General features: G+C 48.2%; 1 protein-coding gene across 1 annotated transcript in view; it reads right to left on the bottom strand.

Annotated features, from left to right (window-relative positions):
- Positions 1–16,088: 16,088 nt before the first annotated feature.
- The window catches only part of LOC138574266 (ferritin, higher subunit-like), a 110,944-nt gene continuing 104,983 nt past the window's right edge, over positions 16,089–22,049 (bottom strand). Inside the window, exon 4 of the mRNA XM_069649401.1 lies at positions 16,089–16,311. Coding sequence (XP_069505502.1) covers positions 16,165–16,311 — 147 coding nt within the window. The 3' untranslated portion in view covers positions 16,089–16,164. The remainder of the gene's footprint in view (positions 16,312–22,049) is intronic.

Genomic DNA, 22,049 nt, shown 5'->3' with positions numbered 1-22,049 from the left:
CCTTTGAAAGGCTGTCCATTGTTGCTCTTTGTTTTGTTTGGTACTCATGAACCGTGAACATTTCCTCGAGTGCTGTTATGACCGAACTTCTGGGTATCGACTAAATTCATTGGCAATGGTACAAAAGTCTATGCTGATTGCATCCCATCTCGGCTGGCTGCGGGGTGGATTGGTGATTGGTTTGTGTAGTCCTTGGCGTTGGGAGGCCTGACACACCACACAGGACCCCACTAGTGTTATCACTGACTGTATGTTTGGTACCGACACCCTGGATTTTAGAAAGGCTTGTGTTTGTACTATTCTTTGGTGTCCTTCATGAGCTAAACAGAGTGCCCACTCTTCTAGGCTCGCCAGTCCTTTCAGTATTATCCCCTCTGGGGATGTCGACATTTCGTGTCGTATGCTGAAAAAGCCTAGTAGCATCTCTTGGACTGCCGTTTTGGGACGGGTTATAGCCGTCAGAAGTTTCTCGAGTCTCCCGATGCTATGGATCATTCGTGAGCTGTAAACCGATGTACTTTTCGGTCTTGTCTACTATTTCCTGTACCTTCATTGCTTTAGGATGAGCACATGCCACTACATAACACACATGTTCATCAGTCTCGTGAGCGGCCTTGCAATCTGACAGCGTTGCTTGCCGGGGATGGTGAACATATAGGCTGCCGAGTTGTCACTTCCCGCCCTGTATATGATCTCTATGTTGAATGGCTGCAGCTGTAGCATCCACCTTTCCAGTCAGGCAGGGGGTGAGGGGGTGGGTGGTGGGGAATCAATCATTTGAATATTGGTGCTAGTGGTTTATGGTCTGTATAGGCTTTAACAGGCTGTCCAGTGAGGTATATGTGAAAGTGTCTGCAACGCCATAGGATGGTTAATGCATCTTTTTCGATATGGGCATGGTTTTGTTCAGTTTTTGTCAGAGCTCTGCTGGCAAGCGCTATGGGATGTGTTACTCCTTCTTGGTCTACCTGCATGAGGACTGCCCCTAGACCTACAGGGCTAGCGCTGACGAGCAGTTCGGTGTGTCTCGCTGTGTTAAAGAACGCCATGGTCGTGAGGGAGTCTTTGATTTTTTGAAAACTCTCCTTCATGTTCGCTTCCCCGTTTCTACGGTGCATCCTTCCATGTCCGGTATCTTAGGGGCACTGCTACCTTTGCATGGTCTGGGATGTAGCAGCCACAGTATGTGGCTATCCCTAGGAAGCTCCTTATTAGAGGCAGTTGCTGGGGTGAGGGGGTAATGCACCTTTCATGTCCATCTCTTTTGCTGGGTCTGGTGACACCCTGTTGGTGTTAAAGGCGTATCCAAAACATTCTAGTTCGCTTTTCCCAAACTCGTATGACTCCAAATGGTGAGTTAAGTATTTATTTACTTATTTTATTGTTTTTTTATAATGCACTTAATAACTGAGTTTGTTTTCTAAGCGTGGACCCGGGATTCAAACTTCTGTTTTTGCCTCTGTTTGGTCTTGCTTCCAAAACCAGCATGTTACCCCTGTGCTATCCTCCACGCTATGATTTTTCCAAACATTGGAGTACTGCGGCTAGACGTGACATATGTTCTTTCGAGGATTTTCCGTAGACCAGGATGTCATCACTGACATTGGTGGCTCCCAGCAGGTCTTGGAGCACTTTTCTTATTTCAATCTGGAACCCTTCTGCCGCTGAGCATATTCCGAAGTGCAATCAACAATATCTTCTGAGCCTTAGATGTGAAGAGAACATGGTGATATAACAGGACTCTTTTGCTAGCTTAATCTGGTGATATCCTGATTGTAGATCCGGTTATCTGGACGTATTTGCTACTGTCAGATCCACAATCAGCTTGTCGATTGTAGGGGCAATGTGCCGTTTTCAACCTATCGCCACATTCGACAGCCTCATGTCTATGTATATTTGTACTGTATTGGGCTGTTTAGGTTTTTCTCGTAACTGCCATTGGGGATACCAGGGGAGTAGGAACAGACAATTTCTCAATGATTTTGAGGTCCTCCAGTTTCTTCAGTTCAGCTTCCATGGCTTCTCTTGTATGCAATAGTACTCTCCAACAGTGCACTGTTTGGTTCCACTGTGGGGTCTATATGTAGGATCATCGTTTTTTTCTGTCTTTTTTCAGGCACCCAATACTTTGAAATAATTTGCCATGTTTCTCTAGCAGTTTGTTATTTCTGGGGTCTGGATGCTGAATGCAAAATGGATACATTTCAGTTGCTCGACTGCCTTACAGCTGAGTAGCATCTCTATACGTGCATCAAATTACATAGATGTGAGTTCGGCACATTTCTCGATTGTGCATTAGGTTTGACTTGATTGATCCTTTCAGTGGTAATTGTTTCTTGCATCCATACATGAAAATCTGTACGGCCTTGCTTTGTAGATGGGGGCAAGTGGAAAGCTTCTAAAATTTTGATATGGGCATAACATGTACCATGGTCCCAGTATCTATTACCATGCGTGTCGGTATTCCATCCGCCAAGATCATGCATGTTGGTTGTGATCTGCGTTTTGTGGTTTTCTTCCCATTTGCGGGTTTGATCGCTGAGGTCATGTACCACTCTTTCGCTCCTTTTTTTTTGCGATGACGTTCCCGCACTCTTTCTGGCTATGACTTGTCCTCACTCGATGTCGATTTGTTTTCATTCAGGGGCTACAGCCCTCACTTTTCTCTAGTCTTTCTTCTTGTAGATTTACATGCCCTTCTTGTCTTCGCCTGTTTAAGCTCCATGCCCAAGAAAGACTGAGACAAAATGAGTAAACCGGCCGCACTTTTGGCATATCACGCCTAGCGCTGGGAAGGGTTCTCCTGTGCACCATGTTCCTCTGCAGCATTTGCACGATTCTTGCCATTTTTCTTGTCACCTTGGCATGCTGGAGGGTCTATCCCCCAGCTCTTGTACCTTGTCCATGGCATCTATGGTTGCCTTGCGATTCTCTGCGTCCACCAGTAGATGGCTCATTGCTGCTTCCATGGCTGCCACTTGGGAATCTATCTGTTCTTTGTCGCCCCATCACTAGGATTCAGTCTAATGCCAAGTTCCTTTCTGACAAGATGGCCCTGCAGAGCTTCTCAGACGATAACCCATGTAGGACTTGTTGCCTTATCGTGAAGTCTTCCTCCAGAAAATCACATTCCACTGCCACTTCTCGGATCCTGGCGTGAAAATGATCTATTTTTTCATTTGGCCTTTTCTGTGCTAGACTCATTTGAAATAATTCGTAATCTGGATTAAGTTGTTGAGTGCTGTCTTTGCTACCTTGTAATCGTTGTCTTGACCTCGGTTCGGTAAAGCATTAAATAGCTGCAACGCCATCGTGCCTAGATTCAGCATGAGGGATATTCGTTTCTCCTCCTCAGCTGTGATGTGTAGCTCGAACTGCTGTAGCCACAGTTCCCTCTGGATGGCTGCACCTGCAGCATAGGTTTCAGACGACCTCATAAACATACCTTGTGCTGAGTCTTGCCACGTGGCTGCTTTCAGGGGTGGTTTCTGACCCATTAGTGTTCCTCCTGCTGTTCATTTGGCTCTTGCCCTTGCTGGTGACGCCCGCTATTCATCTGTCATTTTTCTGATGGGCCTGCTTGTTCCAGTGTAATGGTTCTTCTTAATTGGCTATCTATGTAGGTTAAGCAAGTCCTTCTTTCCTGTGCAGTGTTACCGCCATGTTAATTCATTAACTGCACTGAGCTTGTTTCATCTGTTCAATGGTTTACGCTCCGTCGCCTGGTGATGTATTGTGGCTGCTGGTAGCTGGGCTTTCTTGCTACAGTCACTTTGTATAGCTGCACTGTTCATCGTTATTATAGTGATGCTGTACTAATTAACAATGTTGTTCTTATCCAGGATGCGACACTTCTCGTTATTCTCTGCCGCACCAGCGCCTGCTAGTAATGGCACGGCTCGGCAGCGGCTGATCAGGCGTGTTGTCATTCCCGGTGCCCATCTACTCTAGTGCCCATGGATGAATGCGCTGTACAGCTCCTGAGATTAGCTGGTGGACCGTACAATCAGGGTGTGGCTCTGCTAGGTCCCCTAACTTTAACAAAAACTGCCACACTCATTCACTGTGGTACTCACACTGCCCAGTTTCCGGGGCTCATGCCTTATCTTTATTCCTGCTCTGCCTCCATACATTTGCGACATTACGCCCACGTCATGGCATGCTCTATCTCCCTCTGCAACACCACACCCAGCACACCAGGGCAAAGTGGGTTGATGTGTTGTATTTGGTAGTAAACCATGGTTGTTACATAAGCGCGCTGTAGCTCGCACCCTGCAGCGTTTCCCCATACGCTCACGAGTTGGGGGTTCAGGGAGGGCCTAGATGACCGTAATGGAAAGTTCATGAAGGGTCCTGGTATCCAATCCGCGAGTGTGATGAGTGTCTGTGGGGGTGACAGTCTCTCTCTTGTAATCACAAGAAATGCAGTGGCAATGGGCTATTGTGTCTGGTAGTTGGTGAATATTCTATGCTTAATGTGTATGTCATTACAAGCCACACGGATCCCCATTGGGGCAAAAATACTGTGACCGTGTTAAGTGCAGGATTCTTACTATGCCTTTTTCTCCATTGCTGGTCTGGCAGGGATTGGTGCATAGTGGTCCTCCTTTGACCTGGTGGCAAGAGTCAAGGTTGCATATATGAATTAACAACAATTCCAAAATGTGATACATTGGAGAGTAAACTTGTTAGATATTCATTTCAAACGTTCAAATCCCAATAGAAACAATATGGTCCTATTCTGTAGAGCTAATTTCAAGTCACATGCACACATTTTAAGGAGTAAAAACAGATTGGCTAAAGTGGGTTTTCCAACTCCAGGCCTGGAATCCTGGCAGGTTTTCAGGATTTCGCTCATTAATATTAATTAATATTCACAGGATAAATTTGCACGCATAAAAACAGCAAAGTTAGCATTTTCCATCTGTCCATACTAACCAAAACCTTCCTCTTGCATATTATTCAATAGTGCCAAGAGACCAATCAAATGGTGGTGGAGCTTAGTATAAACATAACATAAAATGGCATAGCCAGGAGTCTGCAACATTTGGCTCTCCAGATGTTTTGAACTTCAACTCCCATAACCCCTATGCAGCATAGTTGATGGTGATGGGTCATGGGAGTTGTAGTCCAAAACAGCTGAAGAGGCTCAGGTTGCACACCCATATTCAAATCCGGAGATTTCATGTAATATCCTACCATGCTTCACTTTTCTTAATTTATTAGTGGGTTATTAACTGCCATGTGCGGTAGGTCAGAAGACGGAGTCCCTGGTGGGATTTTAGAGATTAGTTTTATTTAATTATTAAGACAAATGCCTGTCTGTCCCCACTAATAAAGTGTTTGCCCTAGCTAACGCAAATCTAACTAGGGTGCTTGTCGTCAGTGAGAGCGTCCAAAGTAATAAACTGTCCTATGTCCCAAACTACCCTATTCTGTCCCTACCGAAAAAGACTCAAAGAAAAAGAGGGGTTCAGAAAATCGACTTTTCCTGGGCAGGCTCTTATAGCCTCATGAAGTCTATCTTGGGATGGCTTTTGGTGATTCTGCAAATAAGTTCCTTGAATTCTTCAAAGGGGCTCTTATCCCTCCAGGGTTTCCTCTTTCATACTATTGGTGCAGTTCCTTGTTCAAGTCCAAGCTCTTGCAACCGCTGATCCTGGTCTTCGCTATCCTCCAAGCCAGCAAGTATCTATCTGTTCCTTGTTAACTTATGAAATACTGGGGATCTTCCCCTGTACTGTGGGTTTAGTTTCACACACAATTCTTCCAGTCTCTGTGGATAATTGCTCCCGTCCACTTCTCTTTCTTTATCAGTGTGTCATGTATTTTATGCCTTGCAACACAGTCCTCTTGGTAGTTTCCTTTCTCTTCCCAACATTGACTGGCACTGGGATGAGTATGGTTACTGAGTGGTCCCTTGGTAATCTCGGCTAGGTTCACACCATTCACTGGCACTGGGTGGAGTACGATTGGTCCCCTGGTAATCTTCATTAATCTTCCAACATTCACTGGTACTGGGACGAGTAAGATTGGTCCCTTGGTAATCTTCATTGAAGTCATGCCACTTCCCCCACCCAGACCTCCTGCCATTCCTGTTACCTGTCATATCGGATAGGCGTCACTGGTTCTTCCCACTGGATCAGGCTTGCCTGTCTGGAACAACCTGCATGGACTTCCTCTTCTTCCTTACGCGGCTGCACAGAGTTGTTCCTTGTACGGTCACAGCATTGTTCACGGACTGCTCGGTCCACCCTAACTGGGTCATGCCCCTGGCTCCTGGCCTTCCTTGGATGTTACTGAATGCTTCTCTCTTCTCTCGTCCTGGGTGCCTGCTCCACAACATGCAGCTTTGCGTTTGCCGATTGGTCAGCTTGGATTTGAATCTCCCGGGCTCCAAGACCAAGACTGAGATTAACTTCCATCTGTCCTCCCTTGGTTTTTATGAGGAAGTGTTGGTCCCTCCCCAGCATAACCCCTCAGTCCTTTGTCTCTTTCCATGGTGCATTCATTATGCTTTGCCCTGTCATCTTTGTCTGTGTAGTCGGCTACCAGCCTAGGATTATTCTTCATGGTTCTCCCGTTCTTGAGTGATTGATGAAGGTTGATTACTGATAACATTACAATGTTAGTGCGCGGTACAAATGTCTTTTAACATTATCACCACCGGAGTGGTCCCCTGGCACTCTGGTGGCTCTGAAAGAGGAGGAGGGAGGTTGAGTTAGTGGGAGGAGGCAGGAAAGTGCAAGAGAGCAGTGATGTGCTGTTGGCGGCCTCAGCCCGGTGGGTCCGCTGGCTGGGCCTCGAGTGTTTGCGGCCAGTAGTTGTCGTGTAATGTTGTGCAAGACACTGTGTGTTTTTGTTTTGTTGTTGCAATGTAGTGAAGTTTGTGCAGTTTGTTGTGCTGTAGATTTTGGTTGTGTTTGGAGTTTGAGAGGTGTGTGCAGAAAGGGAAATTGTTAGTAGGGTTGGTTAGTTTGCGTCTCTATCCTGAATTCAGGCGCTCGGCTTGCGCAGTCTCCCCTGGTGCGGCCGATCTGGGTCCGACTGGCATACAAGGTTCCTTACTCCTCTGGCCCCCACCTCTAACATGCTCTCTCATATCTCCCCTTATCCTCCCTTCAAACTCCTGTGGCCAGTGCACCTGGCAATGTCAACCTCTCAGGTAGAGTGGTGATTGCCAATATCTCGACAATTTCACACCACTGTGGTACCTGGCGGTAACTAAGAGACGGGCAAAAGTGTTGGTGGGATTGTCTGGGGGAGTTGGCTCAGTCTTCGTGCGTGCCGCCTGTGTTCCAGTCTATCCGGTGTCACCCGTCCAGGCGCCGTGGTAGCTACCCTCTCGGGTCGGGGATGTCTGTGTCCTTTCCGGATTAGTCATCCTTTTTCCAGTTTCGGTTTCCAGATTTAGTATGTGGTGTTGAAGAGCCAGGTTTTTAGTGATTTCCTGAATTTTAGGTGATCTTCAGTGTTTATTTCTGTTGGGATGTTGTTCCAGGTTTTTGCGGCTAAGTGGTAGAAGGAGGTGCCTCCAAGTTTTTTCTTAAGGTATGGTTTGAGTTCCAGGCGGAATTCGTTGCTTGATCGGAGGGGTCTTGTTGGTTTGTAGACTGTTATTTTATTTTGTAGGAATTCTGCTCCTTGTCCGCTGATTGCCCTGTGCGTTATGCACATTGTTTTGAAGGTGATGCAATGTTTTACTGGGAGCCAGTGTAGTGTTTTTAGGGCTGGAGTGATGTGGTCTCTTCTGGATAGTTTGAGGAGTAGAATGAATGGAATGTTTAAAGGTAACACATAAATGGGTCTTAAAGGGTTGGGTTGAAAGGAAAAATATTGACGATAGAGACACTTATTTTTCAAAGGAAACTCATTCAGTTTTATATTACAGGCGGGGGGAAAGAGAACCCTATTTATACCCGGAGAAATTGCGGCACTTGAACCTATGAGCAGAGAGAAGGGTCAAGGGACCCAACCAGATGCCCATACACAAATGCGTCTGCTGTGCAGTTTTGACAGTGGACAAACTCCTGTGAAAACTCCCATATCGTTGAATGGACTAAGTGGCCTATGCAGTGAACGTCCCAGGAACTTGCTGCAAAGCATGCCTAAAAAGAGGACAAATACGACCGGACAGACGATCTATGGAGTCCAAACCAAGATGATTCAGGTGGAAGAAATACACAAATAGTGACTGGTTTGGAGGGAAGGTTTTGATTCTTTGATGTTATAGTTCACTCCCAAGGAGAGGTTATAGGGAGTTACTGGACAGAACGGGAGTCCCTGTGCCCAAGAAAGGAGTCTCTCCCTGTGAGGTCCCACTGACTGCTCTTTTGGGGATTTTGGGTAGCGGGCTCACCCCCCTAGCCTCACAGGGAAGGGCTCCCCTCTACCTGCCTTTCACTTGTTCATCGATGGGAAACCTAGTAAGGAAATCAACATTCCCTTGTTCCTTTCCTGTGTGCTACAGTAAAGCAATAGGGCTGAAGGTCAAAGAACCATCATATTATCCTAGGGGTTGGTGTCCTTTTTGAAGCTTAGCCACATCAGAAGGAAAATTATCAATCACTAATACGATCCTTTGTCCTGTCAAATAATATTTTAGATACATCAGTGCCCACTTGATAGCAAGAACCTCTAGGTCAATGGTATAATAGTTTTATTCTCGAGGGAAGAATTTCCTGCTAATGTACAGGACAGGATGTTTCAATCCCTCATATTCCTGTGAAAGCATGACCCCAATAGCAACTTTGGACGCATCTGTTTGGAGGATAAACTCCTTGATGAAGTTTGGGACTTTGAAGACGGATTTGCTGCATAGACTATGCTTCAAGGTGTCAAAACTATCTTGGTCTCGCTTCCCCCACTTCAGATTTTGTGGCTCAGCATTTTGATACCCAGTTAGGTTTAAGAAGGCTTGAGGGTCCCTTTTTGTTTTTGAGGCTGGCATCCGGTTTACAACTTTTAGTTTCTCTAGTTGCATCCCAAACTACCCTATTCTGTCCCTATTACTACTCAAAAAGACTCAAAGAAAAAGAGTGATCGAGGAAAATGACTCCCTTTTCGTCGACGGGCTTTTATAGCCCCAGCAAGTCTTGGGATGCCTTTTGGTGAGTCTGCGAACAAGTTCCTTTAGTTAGTCAAAAGGGGCTATTATCCTTCCGGGCTTCCCCTTTCCTTCTACTGGCACAGTTCCTTGTTCAGGTTCAAGCTCTCGTGACCACTGCTCCTGTTCTTCACTATCCTCCAAACCAGCAAGCATCTCTCTGTTCCTTGTCAACTTATGAAATACTGGGGATCTTCCCCTGAACTGATGGTTTTAAGTTTCACAGACAATTCTTCCAGTATCTGTGGATAATTGCTCCCCGTCCACTTCTTGCTCTCTGTGTTACATGTCTTTTGTGTCTTGCAACACTGTCCTCTTGATAGTTTCCTTTCTCTTCTCAACATTGACTGGCACTGGGATGAGTTTGGTTACTCCCTTGGTAGCCTTTGTTATCTTTACACCATTCATTTGTACTGGGGCGAGTATGAGTGGTGCCTTGGTAATCCCGGTTCAGTTCATACCTTTCACTGACACTGGGATGAGTATGATTGGTCCCCTGGTAATCTTCACTCAGTTCAAGCCCCCCCCCCCCCCTGGGGGTCTCCTGCTGCTCCCGCTACCTGTGTTATGCAGGATAGGCATTGCAGGTTGTTCCCGCATGGTCAGGTTTGCCTGTCTGACACAACCCGCATGGACTTCCTCTTCTTCTTTACGTGGCTCTGCAGAGTCGCTCCTGGTATGGTCTCTGTGTTGTTCACGGACTGCACGTCCACCCTGACTGGTTCATGCCACACCTCTAGGCCTTCCTCGGATGCTGGCTTGTGCTTACCGAATGCTTCTCTCTTCTCTTCTCTTGGTCTGGGCTGGCCACTCCACAACAGGCAGTTTTGCCTTTTCTGACTGCTTCCTCAGCTTGGATTCAAATCTCCTGGGCTCCGGGAGTGAGATTATCTTCCATTGGTCCTTCCCTGTTTTTATGAGGAAGTGTTGGGCCCTCCCCAGCAAAGGCCCACAGTCCTTTGTCTCTTTTCATGGTGCATTCATCATGCATTGCCGTATCTTCTTTTTCTCAGTGTGGTTGGCTGTCAACCACTGATTATTTTCATGGTGCTCCCATTCTTCAAAACAGAATCTAGAAGAATTACTTACTAAGGCAGAAGAACTTGGTTGGATCAACCATCATACCAAAAAGTTTTTGACAAATAATTTTCCAAAAATTCCCCATTTTTACACACTACCCAAAGTTCATAAAGACCTTACGAACCCTCCAGGCAGACCCATCGTCGCAGGCACAAACAGCATCTTGCAGCCCTTGGGAGTTTACATTGACTATTTTTTACAACCGGTAATACAGAAAACCAGCACGTACTTTAGACACCACACATTTTTTTAAATATTTGAAGGAGACAACTCATACTGGATCAGATATATTGTTTACAATAGATGTAAAAAGCTTTTACACTTCAATTCCACATGACCAGGGAAGAGCAGCGGTTGAATGGCTATTACTACTAGAAGGGGATATCCCTGCCCAGAAATAATTTATCATGAGTCTATTAGAATTTATCAGTGAAACTCATATTTTCAATTCAAGGAACATTTTTTCTTACAGACAGCAGGCACTTCCATGGGTGCCACCATGGCACCGTCATATGCCAATGCATTTATGCACACATTTGAAGTAGACTATGTGTTGGAAATTGAAAGATGGAAAAGTAAGATCGGTCTATGGATCCGATACATAGATGACATTTTTGGGATTTGGCATAGCACTGAAGACGAACTGAGGAAATTCTTCGAGTATCTCAACAATATTGATCAACGCATACAGTTTACATCCGAATGCTCCACCAAAACCATACATTTCCTGGATGTCAAGATTACAAAAGAAATCACAGGCTACAAAACCAACATATACCAAAAACCAACTGACAGGAATAACATCTTACACAAGCTGAGTTTCCACCAGCCAAGTTTAATAAAGAATCTCCCATACAGTCAATTGCTGAGAGTTAAAAGAATAGTCAGTGATCCAGAGGACTATGAAGAAGCAATCAACAAGATGGGAACCAAATTCCTCAATCGAGGTTATGGCAGATCCGAAATTGCAGAAGCAGAAGGGAGACTCAAGGACAAAGGAAGGGAAGAACTGCTGAAACCCAAACAGAAGGCCGACGAAGCACCCTCGATTGTGTTTGTGTACAAATATTCAAAACGGAGTCAACGGATCAAAAATATAATTTAAAAAAACTGGAACATACTTGCATTGGATGAACGATTAGAACCTTTGTTTAAAGAACTTCCCACCTTTGCCTACAAGAGGAGTCAGAATTTGAAAGACAAGTTGTTTAAAACAAGGAATCTGAGGAAGAAAAAGGACACAAACAAAACCGGAACATTCCCGTGTTTGAACTGTTCTAATTGTGGATATATTCTGAAAGGGAACATAGTGAATCATCCACATACTGGAGAAAAAATAAAACTAAGACAGTTTGGGACATGTGACTCAGTGAATATAATTTACTCCAAAATATGCCCATGTAGGCTTTATTATGTGGGTCAGTCGACACAAGCAGCTAAAACAAGATGGAATGACACCGTTCGTGTATACCAACACACAACAAAACCTCGGCAGTGGCACGACACTGGGACGCCAAGAAACACAATTTGTCCCAGATAAAATTCCAAATCTTGGAAGTGGTGCAAAAAAGAGAGCCACACATGAATCTCCAACAAAGACTTGATCAGAGAGAATCGTTTTGGATTGATAAATTGGGAACTCTAACCCCAAAGGGGCTGAACGAAGAGATCAACTTTGCCTGTTTCCTTTAATGAATATACAGTGTTAATTAATTTTTTGAAAATAAGAATGCTTTTCTGGGAATTGTGGTTACTTTATCACTTAGGGATGATACGCTTTGTGAACTTAGAGGCTACACATTAGCAAGCATTTACGTATACGGCTATTCCAATATAATGTGATAATGACAAATGTAAGGCCCTAACAGTATGGGTTAAACACAATCTGTGATTAATATGTATTACAATGTGACCCTTTTGCGATGTACGATAAACACAGACAGGCTTACATGCCGTGTGACATTCTCTCACAGCAAGCTGTGACGTATAGTAAGCACACAGTAGGTCTCCGCCCCTCTCATGTAAAAGGGTGAGACTTGAGACACGCTTTGTCCGTCCAGTTGAGGACGGCGGATTAGTCGCTGTAACCATGGAGGCTGCCCTATATAACTTCATACCCATGAGGATTGAAGACACCAATGAAAAATATACTGTAATGCATATTTATGGAATCTTACAATCATGCCAACACAGGCGGTTGCCATGGAGGTCCCTTGGCCCGCCCCTCCGCTCACACGTAGGGGTGGGACAGGAGGCACGTCCACTTCGTCCAATCCTGGATGACGGGCGGTGCCACGAACTCCATGGTAACGCTGATGGGAAGCCTCGCACTGGGACGCGCGCACGCAACCCATTTTGCGAGCAGATCGTAAAGAAGCAGAATGGAGGTAAGACGTGCTACAATGACAGGGCATTCTGTTCGAACAGAGGAAGATTAGAAGGGAATTGTAGAAAGCTGATTATCCCTCTCTCCCGACAGGGACACTCTACTTACGTGTACTTATACAGGAGGCGTTTAGGATTGCGAAAGAGCGGCTCAGGTAAAAATGCAGGATTACCAGCACATTATGTACATTGCAATGAAGCATTGCTTACGTTACCATAGTCACTAATGAATACATTGGAATTTGCCCTTCCTTTTTTCATTTCACCCAACTACACAATGGGACTGAATTACCTGTGGGCATGTAAACTTACATTTTTGTGATATGAATTGTGTTAAAATGTAGCCCTGAAGATGGTGCTAGGCACCGAAATGCATTGGCAAGAGCCGTATTGATTTGTAGAGGAATTGTGAATCCACTGATTAATTGTGTGATCTAAACACAAACACAGCAGTAAAGATTTGAAAAACAAGTGACTACAATTGCTTTTTTGAGCTGCTTTTTTGAAACTGCTTTTCTGAACGGATAATTAAGCTAAACAAACCAATCAATAACGGATCTAAAGGAATGAATTTAGCTTCCTGGCAGGAAGCAATAGTGAGCACTGGGTACTACGGGGTGGTCTCCACTCTGTTTTTCTAACTGTTGCTCCCATTCTTCTTCCCAATATGAGTTATTGGTGAAGGTTGATTACTGATAACATTACACTAGCAAATAGTGACTGATTTGGAGGGAAGGTTTTGATTCTTTTGATGTTATGGTTACCTCCCCAGGCGAGGTTATAGGCAGTTCCTGGACGGAACAGGAGTCCCTGTCCCTAAGAGGGGAGTCTCTCCCCAGGGGGATTGTTGCATAGTGGGCTCACCTCCCTAGCCCCCCAAGGAAGGGCTCCCCTCTGAAGAGAAGTGGCGAGATCACGAGAATCTTCATACAAAACACACAGTAGAAATTGCATGCATTGTCATCATCCTCTTGGTAAGAGAGCACTACAGATAATTGAGTTCATCACTATGAGAAAAGGGCACTATTGTCTACTGTGGGGCTCCTGGACAATGTTTTCGTAGTTGAGGAGGAATATTGATACGCTGTAAATATGCTTGATTATTACCACATTACAAGTATTGGTGAGAATGACCCAACCACAGCATCTTTGACCTGATTCTGCTGTGTCTTCAACTCATGCCAATCCAAACAATTTGCAAATGCAAGGGGCCTGTAGGGCAACCTGTAGATACAAAGCAAGGAGCTCAACCTGCAATTATAGAGCCAAGCGTGAAAGGTCTTCTAATTTTGGACCTTGCTCTTCATCCCAGATCCGGTTCTTCCCAGCTTTCTGTGAAGACTTCTTTTCTTGAGGTGGACATCACTGACCCGAGAACTAGGACCATTTCTCTTAATCTGGAGTGCTGGAACATTTACAAGTTTGAATTAATACATTTTTATGGGATTGGTTTAGAGGCAGAGTGAGGGTCTAGCTTAGAAGTTTTCCCTAGAATGGAATGGCATAGCTGCTGACAACTCAGTCTTGGGCTATTTCAGGTGCCAAAGACCCATTTGGATCAGTGATGGATCAAATAACCTGTAAGTGCCCTTTAGAAGATGCCTGTGGTTGCCTTTATATATCCTTTTTTAATATGTGTATTTTCCATTTGCATATGAATACAAGCAATTACATAAAGATCAAATATAAATGCAAAAAGAAAAAATATATAAACTAAACAAACCACATTAGAATCCAGGTCCCCCTGCCCCCAAATACAATACACAATACAGACAAACACCAACACACATCCACACAATCGCTATCAGCTAAACACATAACATCACTTCCCAAATCATGAATCCACAAATCTGAAGATTCGGATTATCCATTTAAATCATTGAAGGACGTCCATTTCCCACAATAATCCTCAATCATACATTTTCTTGTTAATGAAATCTTCTCATAGTTCCACAAGATCTGTAATTCACAAATCCAATCAGCTGCCTGTGTGTTTTTTCCTGTGTTTCTGTGATAGCCGCCATCAATACCCCACCTATCTATTGGCTATTTGTCTGGGCAACAGAACATCTTCTGGATTGCTAGCACTCCCTCAGAGCTCTTGGCCATTGGCTTCTGACAGTGTCTTCCCAATACAGCTACAGAATGCACGCAGGACTACTGAGGAGTTCGCCCTGCCAGGTGTGAGTAGTTCTATATGTCCTTGCCTTTATGGCATCCTTGTCCTAATTCTTGGTCAATTAGACCCCCTTCTTACGTGCATGGGCAGAATCACAGACTTCCCTGAAAGTGGGGGAAACTCAATTGCTTTCATTGCTGTTGCTACCTTTAGTCTGTAGATGCTAGCTATTCCAGTTGGTAGTCTGGGCCTGCTGCACTATAACACACTGTATGTCTCAGCTTACGTTTTACAAGGCTCCTCAGATTTCTTGATAAACACCCCATGCTAGACCTCTGGCTGCTCCAAGCACACAATATACTCAAAATTCTGCCCTCTCTTTTCTGTATATGCCTTGTTAAAATGTTGAATGCAGAACAGCTATTGCAAAATAACATTATCTAGATCACTGGTCAATTCATCCTCTTACACTGCACTTCCTGACCTAAATAAGATCACACAATAAGCTTGGTCACGCTCTCTTATGGTCTGAAACCTACAGAGCCTCTGCTGCTGAATTGGATGGTTCCATACTAGAAGATGTGCACACTCGAAAATACTTTGTTTCCATTTAATAGGTACAGAGGGTAAACTCTGGTGTTTAGTCATCTTCCTTTTCAGTTTATTGTATTTTGATTATATATTTGATTGCAGTAGTAAGTAAATGGTTATGATTGTTTCATTGATGCAGTAACTCAACAGTATGATATTGTTACCTCCTGACCACTCCACACAACTCTTCACTGTTAGCTGCATAGATCCAGGCAAAGAGGCAGGCATAGTCTGACCGGGCTACTTTGTAGAGTCTGTGTAATCAGGTCCTGGACCAGCATAAGGGGGACTATCCTGTGTTCTTTAAAGTTTACTGTGCCCCTGTACATCCATGCCAATGATCTGGGTGACGACTAGTTATTCCACGTTTTCCCCCGATCCGCCTTTTGCATACATAGTGCACTTATCCGGCTAACTAACGACACAGTGAAGCAGTTCCTCCTCTTTGACTAGCATCTGATGTCGAAATAGTGGAGAAATTCCTCAGGACCTACCTCACTGTCCAAGCAACTAGTAATTTAGGAAGCTAAACTGAAGGTTTCCCCCTTGCCTGGAGTGAGATTGCGATTTGAGGTGGAGCGGATGAACATAGTTGGCCACTTTTTCTTAATGGCGATAAAGCAGCAACCATTACCCAGTGACCAATAATTCATGTGTTTTTGCTTTTGCTACTTTCCTTTGAGCACTTCCTAAATGTGATTGCCATTCATCCACTTTGTCACGTGTACTCTAATGACTTATGGGAGGAGGGGGGGGGGGTCATTCATTTCATAACACTTTGTGATAGGGAATGAAAGTCGACACAACTCCAGTTGTAAAAATAATTTAATGATACAGGCCAACATCCATTCTCCTTGGGCGCAGGAGCCTCACCCCTGCAATGCTAACCTAGTGTGTGCTTGTCAAACAGGTATTCTCCCAGGCCCATCTGCGGCACGCCCACGCGCTTCAGGTTGGTCACATAGTCTCCCAGCTTCTTAATGGTCTTCACCTGTTCCTGCAGATATACCGTCTCCAGAAAATCACACAGCTGCAAAACAGAAAGGAGGGTTATTTTTTTCATGGGTATGAATCGCGCCCAAATGGCAGCGTGTGCCAGTATTCTACTTCAGGGTGCATTGTCGGGTCAGGAGGGGGATGTGCTATGGGCGGGTGGCTTGCTTAATGTACAAATCATAGATTTAGAAATGGAAGCGTAATTGCCTTCAGGTTCCCTAGTTCTGAACAGTGACTGGAAATCGCCAGCCCCCTGTGGTGTGTTTGTTGGGATGCTGTGTTGTCATCATTGACAGAGTAGATGAGCAAGGATTTGGGGTGGGTGCGTTATGTTACATTGGCTAACAGATCGTATATGATTGTGGAGACTTTTTTGTATGGTGATTGCGGTTTTATAAGCAGTTTGATTTGCAGAGGATACCATTCTGAATTTGGTTCTTCAATTGACCCTGAGCCAATGTGGTTTCATAAGCAGTAGGAAGAATTTGGTGCCCCCCCAACCCTTCTGTAGTACATGCTACAGCATTCACATTCCACACCATCCTGCATCCTTTTCTCCCTCAAGGTCTTCTTTGTCACCGCCTATCATGCCGCATCCTGACAAGATGGCTGTCGCACAGCAACCACGTTCCTAATGCAGAGCTCCCTCTGTGTCCATACGACTAACAATTGCTTGAGTTTTGCAGCATAGCCTCCCGAGCTCTGAACAAACATGAATTCTTCTAAAATTCAGAAAATGCTATGACTATTATTCCTTTCATACCAAAAAGAAGATTGGGGGGTCCTGAAACACATAGTTGCTCATTTCGCTTCTGATCATTTTCAATGATGTTCCTTGGCACGATCCCTGGGCCCGATTGCTCATCTTCCTATGAATCTTATCAAGGTTGGTGTACTCATCAGTAGCCATGTTTCTGATGATAACAATGTTGCTTTATGTGCTATACATATGGGTAGCATTTAAAGTTCTCCAGCATGGGGTCTGGCATGGATTCACATGCTCATGAATATTCCCCGTCGTCAGGCTGGGAATCCTCGGTAAAGAAAAAACCAGTATCAGTTTCGTTTCTGATCTGTCTTTCGTAGCAATAACCAATCACTGGTCTCTGCGTCATACTGACCACAGCCAATGACTGCCCTCTACCTAAGCACCGCCTCTGGCAGCCATCTTCAGATTTTTACCGCACGTTCATGTGTTGGGATCCTCGTGCTATTGCTCTCGAGCGTTAGTGCTATTTTTTCGCGCTTTTTTCACAAAAACTTCGATTCTTCGGTCAAAAGAGCCTCAAGCTCCACCGATCCTACATCCGATCTACGGGGACCCGTGTCGGATTCGTCTGTGCCCCTCAAGGGTGAAGATTTCGTCGAGCTACGCTTCGGAGGACTCCAGAAGCTTCTCAGGCCCGGTCTCGGAGATGGCCCAGGAGAAGGGAAGCTCGACGCCCGGAAAGCTGTTCAGGGTCTGCCCTGGATGCCAGCTGCAGAACGTCTTTAAGGAGGACGAACACTCTTTCTGCCTTTACTGCCTTCATGAGGACAAAACGCACGTGGAGAAGGACTGTGCGTTTTGCGGCAACATGTCGGAACGGACCATGAAGGACCGTCATCAACGTCTCGCCAACTGGCTGCAGGGTAAGAGCCCGTCTGGCGAGAAGAAGAAGAAATCCGAGCGGTCTTCTAAGACCTTTGAGGGCGCCCCGGCGACGGGGGCCCAACATAAGGCCAAGCACCGCGAGTCCGCTGGCACCGGGAGCGCCGAACGGTCGGGCTCTACGGGCGCCAGGCAGGGCGCACCCTCCCCGGCACCATCAACCACGAGCCAACGCTCTGGGTCGGGTAAGAGGAAGGCCGAGCACCCGGCGAAGCTCCTGGAGAGGCCCCGGTCGAGCTCGAAGGCAGAGGAGGAGCGTGGCAGTGCCCCCTCCCTCAAGGACAAGGCGGTGAGCGCACCTAGGGTGGTGAAGGCCTTGATCCATCCGACCAAGCCCTCTATCGAAACGGTCGCGGCAGCCCTGGCCCAGCCTGTGGAGGCTACTCCAGTGGTGGCGACCTCAGGGCCCAGAATCTCCCTGCCTCCTCGGAGGGAGTCTTCTTTTATGCCCATCGATAGGACCCCCGTGAAACCCTCCGTGGAGAAGAAGGGGGGGCAGGGCGTCGTCGTAGATTCGGCCTCAACCTCAGAAGAAGAGCTGGTCGAGGTCTTAAGCCACGGCCTAGGCGTGGAACAAGACCAGCCCGTCGGAATGGGTCCCGACGCAGGCGACGACGACGACATCGTCGAGGATGCCGACGGGGCCCCTGCTCGCCCGTCGGATTCCCCTCTGCCAGCGCCGCGAGACAACTCGGCGGCCATTTTGTTGGCCATACAGTCCTTATGCACTGAGATAAGGACGAGGCTACCGTTACCGACGGAGGAACCTCTCCCGTCGGGGGATCCAGAACCGGGACCTTCTGGTGTTCCCCCTGCCAAGAAAAGAAGGATCCATCCTCCACCTCCTTTTCAACCGTCGCGCCCCGTCCAGCCCTCCTCCCCGTCCACCCGAGGGGATGATACGGGGACTGACACGGCAGCGACGGGTACGGACGACGAGGCATACGACGAGGATTTTCCGTCGTCGCCCCCCACCAGGGCTTCTCCGCCCGACGAGATCGGATCTTTCCATTCCATGATCTCCAGGGCTTCCGAGCTTTTTCAACTCTGCCCCGAGGAGAAGAAAAAGGAAGGCTTCCTTTATCAGCGGCGCGAGGCCAAGAGGAAGACGGTCCTCGCAGTGCCTCTGTTGGACGACATTTGGGATGAGGGCCTTTCCCTCCTCAAGAACCCTTCCACGACGCCAGCTAGAAGAGACCGGTACGAGAAGAAGTACCGGGTCCCGGACACGGCCCCCCTATGCCTCCGGGCGCAGCCTACCCCGGACTCCGTCGTCTCCGCGGCGGCCAGGAAGAAAGCGGGGGGGGGTGCGGCCTCCACATCGACTTCCCCGCCGGACGGCGAGGGAAAGAAATTGGATGCTATGGGACGTAGAGTCATCTCGTCGGCAGCGACGACGATTAAAGCGGCCAACGCCTTGGCTATCGTGGCCCGCTACGACAGGGAGCTCTGGTACAAGATGGCTCCCCTGCTGGATTTTCTGCCGGACGACAAGAGGGCTGAGGCCCTTGAGATCCTCCAGGAAGGTGAAGTGGCTTCGGACCACGCCATCACCGTGGCGACGGACATCGCCGACGCTGGGTTCCGCCAGCTAGGCAACGGCGTTTGCCTTCGACGTCGTGGATGGCTCAAAGCTACGGATTTTCGGCAGGACGTCCAGACCAGAGTCCTGGACATGCCCTTCGACGGGAACAACCTGTTTGGGAAGACGGTGGACGATTCCCTCCAGGCCATCAAGGCGGATACTGAGACGGCCCGGGCCCTGGGAGTCCTGCAGCAACGACGGACGCCCTTTCGGAGCGGCGGAGGCAAGGGCGCCTCCAAAGGTTCCGGTGGCGGTTTCGCTTCCTACCGTCAAGCGGCCCGCTCGTCGTCGCAAGAGGCCTACAGAGGACGAGGCAAGTCTAGCGGACCCCGCCGTCGTCGCCAAGGAGGTCAAGGCGGCAAGGCCGCGTCCAAGCAGGATTGAACCGGCCGTGGGGTCGGGCCCCCACCGAAGCACCCCGGTGGGAGGCCGGCTGGCGAGCTTCGTCAGCGTGTGGGAGTCCATCTCCACCGACCGTTGGGTGCTGGACGCCCTGGCCCGGGGCCACGCGCTCGAGTTTCAAAGAAGGTGCCCGCGCGTCCCCCCCGTGGCCAGGAGAGAACTTCACGTCCCTCAACTTCTCCTGGAGGTAAAGGCGATGCTCAGAAAGGGCGCCATCGAACTCGTCCCAAAGAAGCTTCGGGGCTCCGGAGTCTACTCGCGATACTTCCTCGTGAAGAAGAAGACGGGAGGATGGCGCCCCATCCTAGACCTGCGACGGCTGAACAAGTTCATCAAGGCGCAGAAGTTCCGGATGGTCACCTTACAGCACGTCCTGGGTCAACTGGAGGAAGGAGACTTCCTGTCGTCGTTGGATTTGGAGGATGCCTACTTCCACATTCCAATCCTAAAGGGGCACCGAAAATTCCTCAGGTTCGTGGTCCAAGGGCGTCATTACCAGTTCAAAGCCCTTCCCTTCGGACTGCGGTCGGCACCCAGGGTATTCACCAAGTGCCTCGCACCGGTGGCGGCGCAGCTGCGCCGCGAGGGGATTCACGTCTACCCCTACCTGGACGACTGGCTTATCCGCGCCAAGACGAAGGAGCTCGCCGTGGTCCACACGGCAAGGACCGTCCAACTCCTCACGGACCTGGGATTCTCCGTGAACTACACCAAATCCCACCTGGTGCCCGCGCAAGTCGCACTGTTTCTGGGAGCGAGGCTCGACACAGTGTCCCTTCTGGCCTCCCCGTCGGAGGAGAGGACCAGGACCATCTTGGGCAAGGTGCAACGGATGATGGTGGCCGACGCGGCCAAAGTGAGATCCATCAAGTCCCTCCTCGGGATGATGTCTTCCTGCATCTACCTCATTCCCATGTGCAGGCTCCGGATGCGCCCGTTGCAAGAATTCCTGGATGCGCGCTGGATCCAGACGACGGGCAGCTTCGAAGAAAGGATCAAGCTCGACGAGAGTTTCCGGCGAGCGATACGGTGGTGGGGCACCCGCGCGCATCTGACGGCGGGCATGGACTTCCAGACCCCAGCCCACCAGGAGACTGTGACCACGGATGCCTCCCTGGAAGGGTGGGGAGCGCACACCGAAAATCTGCACGCGAGGGGACTCTGGCTCCCGACGGAGAAGTCCCTGCATATCAACGTCCTGGAGCTCCGTGCAGTGTTTTGGGCCCTCAGGTCCTTCCTTCCGTCCCTGAAGGGCAAGGTGGTGAGGATCTTCACCGACAACACCACCACCATGTTTTACATCAGGAAACAGGGCGGAACCAGGTCCCCAGCGCTGTCCAAGGAGGCGCAGGACCTGTGGCATTGGGCCGTCGCCCAAGGGATTTTTCTGGTGCCGTTTCATCTGGCAGGGATAAAAAACACCATCGCCGACTCACTCAGCAGGGAGCTGCGCTCGTGCCACGAGTGGGAACTACGGCAGGATCTGGTGGATCGCCTCTTCCGACGGTGGGGCACACCCCAGATCGACCTGTTCGCGACGGCGACGAACACCAAGTGCCGGAGGTTCGCCAGCAGGTTTCCCCAGACGAGGAGCATGGGCGATGCTTTCTCGTTCCCCTGGGAGGGCCTGTTCCTCTACGCGTTCCCTCCCTTGCCTCTGCTAATCCGGCTCGTCAACCAGCTCAAGAGGTCACGGTGCAGGATGATCCTCGTCGCACCTGCGTGGCCGAGGCAGATATGGTTCCCGGACCTTCTGGACTTGTCAGCGTCCCCGCCGATCAAGCTGCCGGCGGACGCAGACCTACTCTCCAGGGAAGGAGGCGCCATCCTCCACCACGACCCGAAGTCGCTGAACTTGCAGGCCTGGCTCCTGCAGCGCTAGAGTTTGGAGGATACGACATACCGGCCGATTGCAGAGAGGTTCTTGCAAAGGCCAGGGCGTCCTCGACTCTTAAATGCTACGGACACAAATGGAAGAGGTTCTCTGTCTGGTGCCACGCACAGAAGATTAACCCTCTACGGATTACGGCTCCCCAAGTACTGCCGTACCTGCTGACGCTGGCCAAAGCTGGACTGGCACACGCGTCCATCAAGATTCATCTTGCTGCGATCTCCCGATACACCAGAACCACGG

This window comes from Ambystoma mexicanum, chromosome 1p (genome assembly GCF_040938575.1).
Source record: "Ambystoma mexicanum isolate Mex_15411 chromosome 1p, UKY_AmexF1_1, whole genome shotgun sequence".
In the NCBI taxonomy this organism is placed as follows: Eukaryota; Metazoa; Chordata; class Amphibia; order Caudata; family Ambystomatidae; genus Ambystoma; species Ambystoma mexicanum.
The sequence above is the reverse complement of the archived record's forward strand: the minus strand, read 5'-3'. Positions and strand labels throughout refer to the sequence as shown.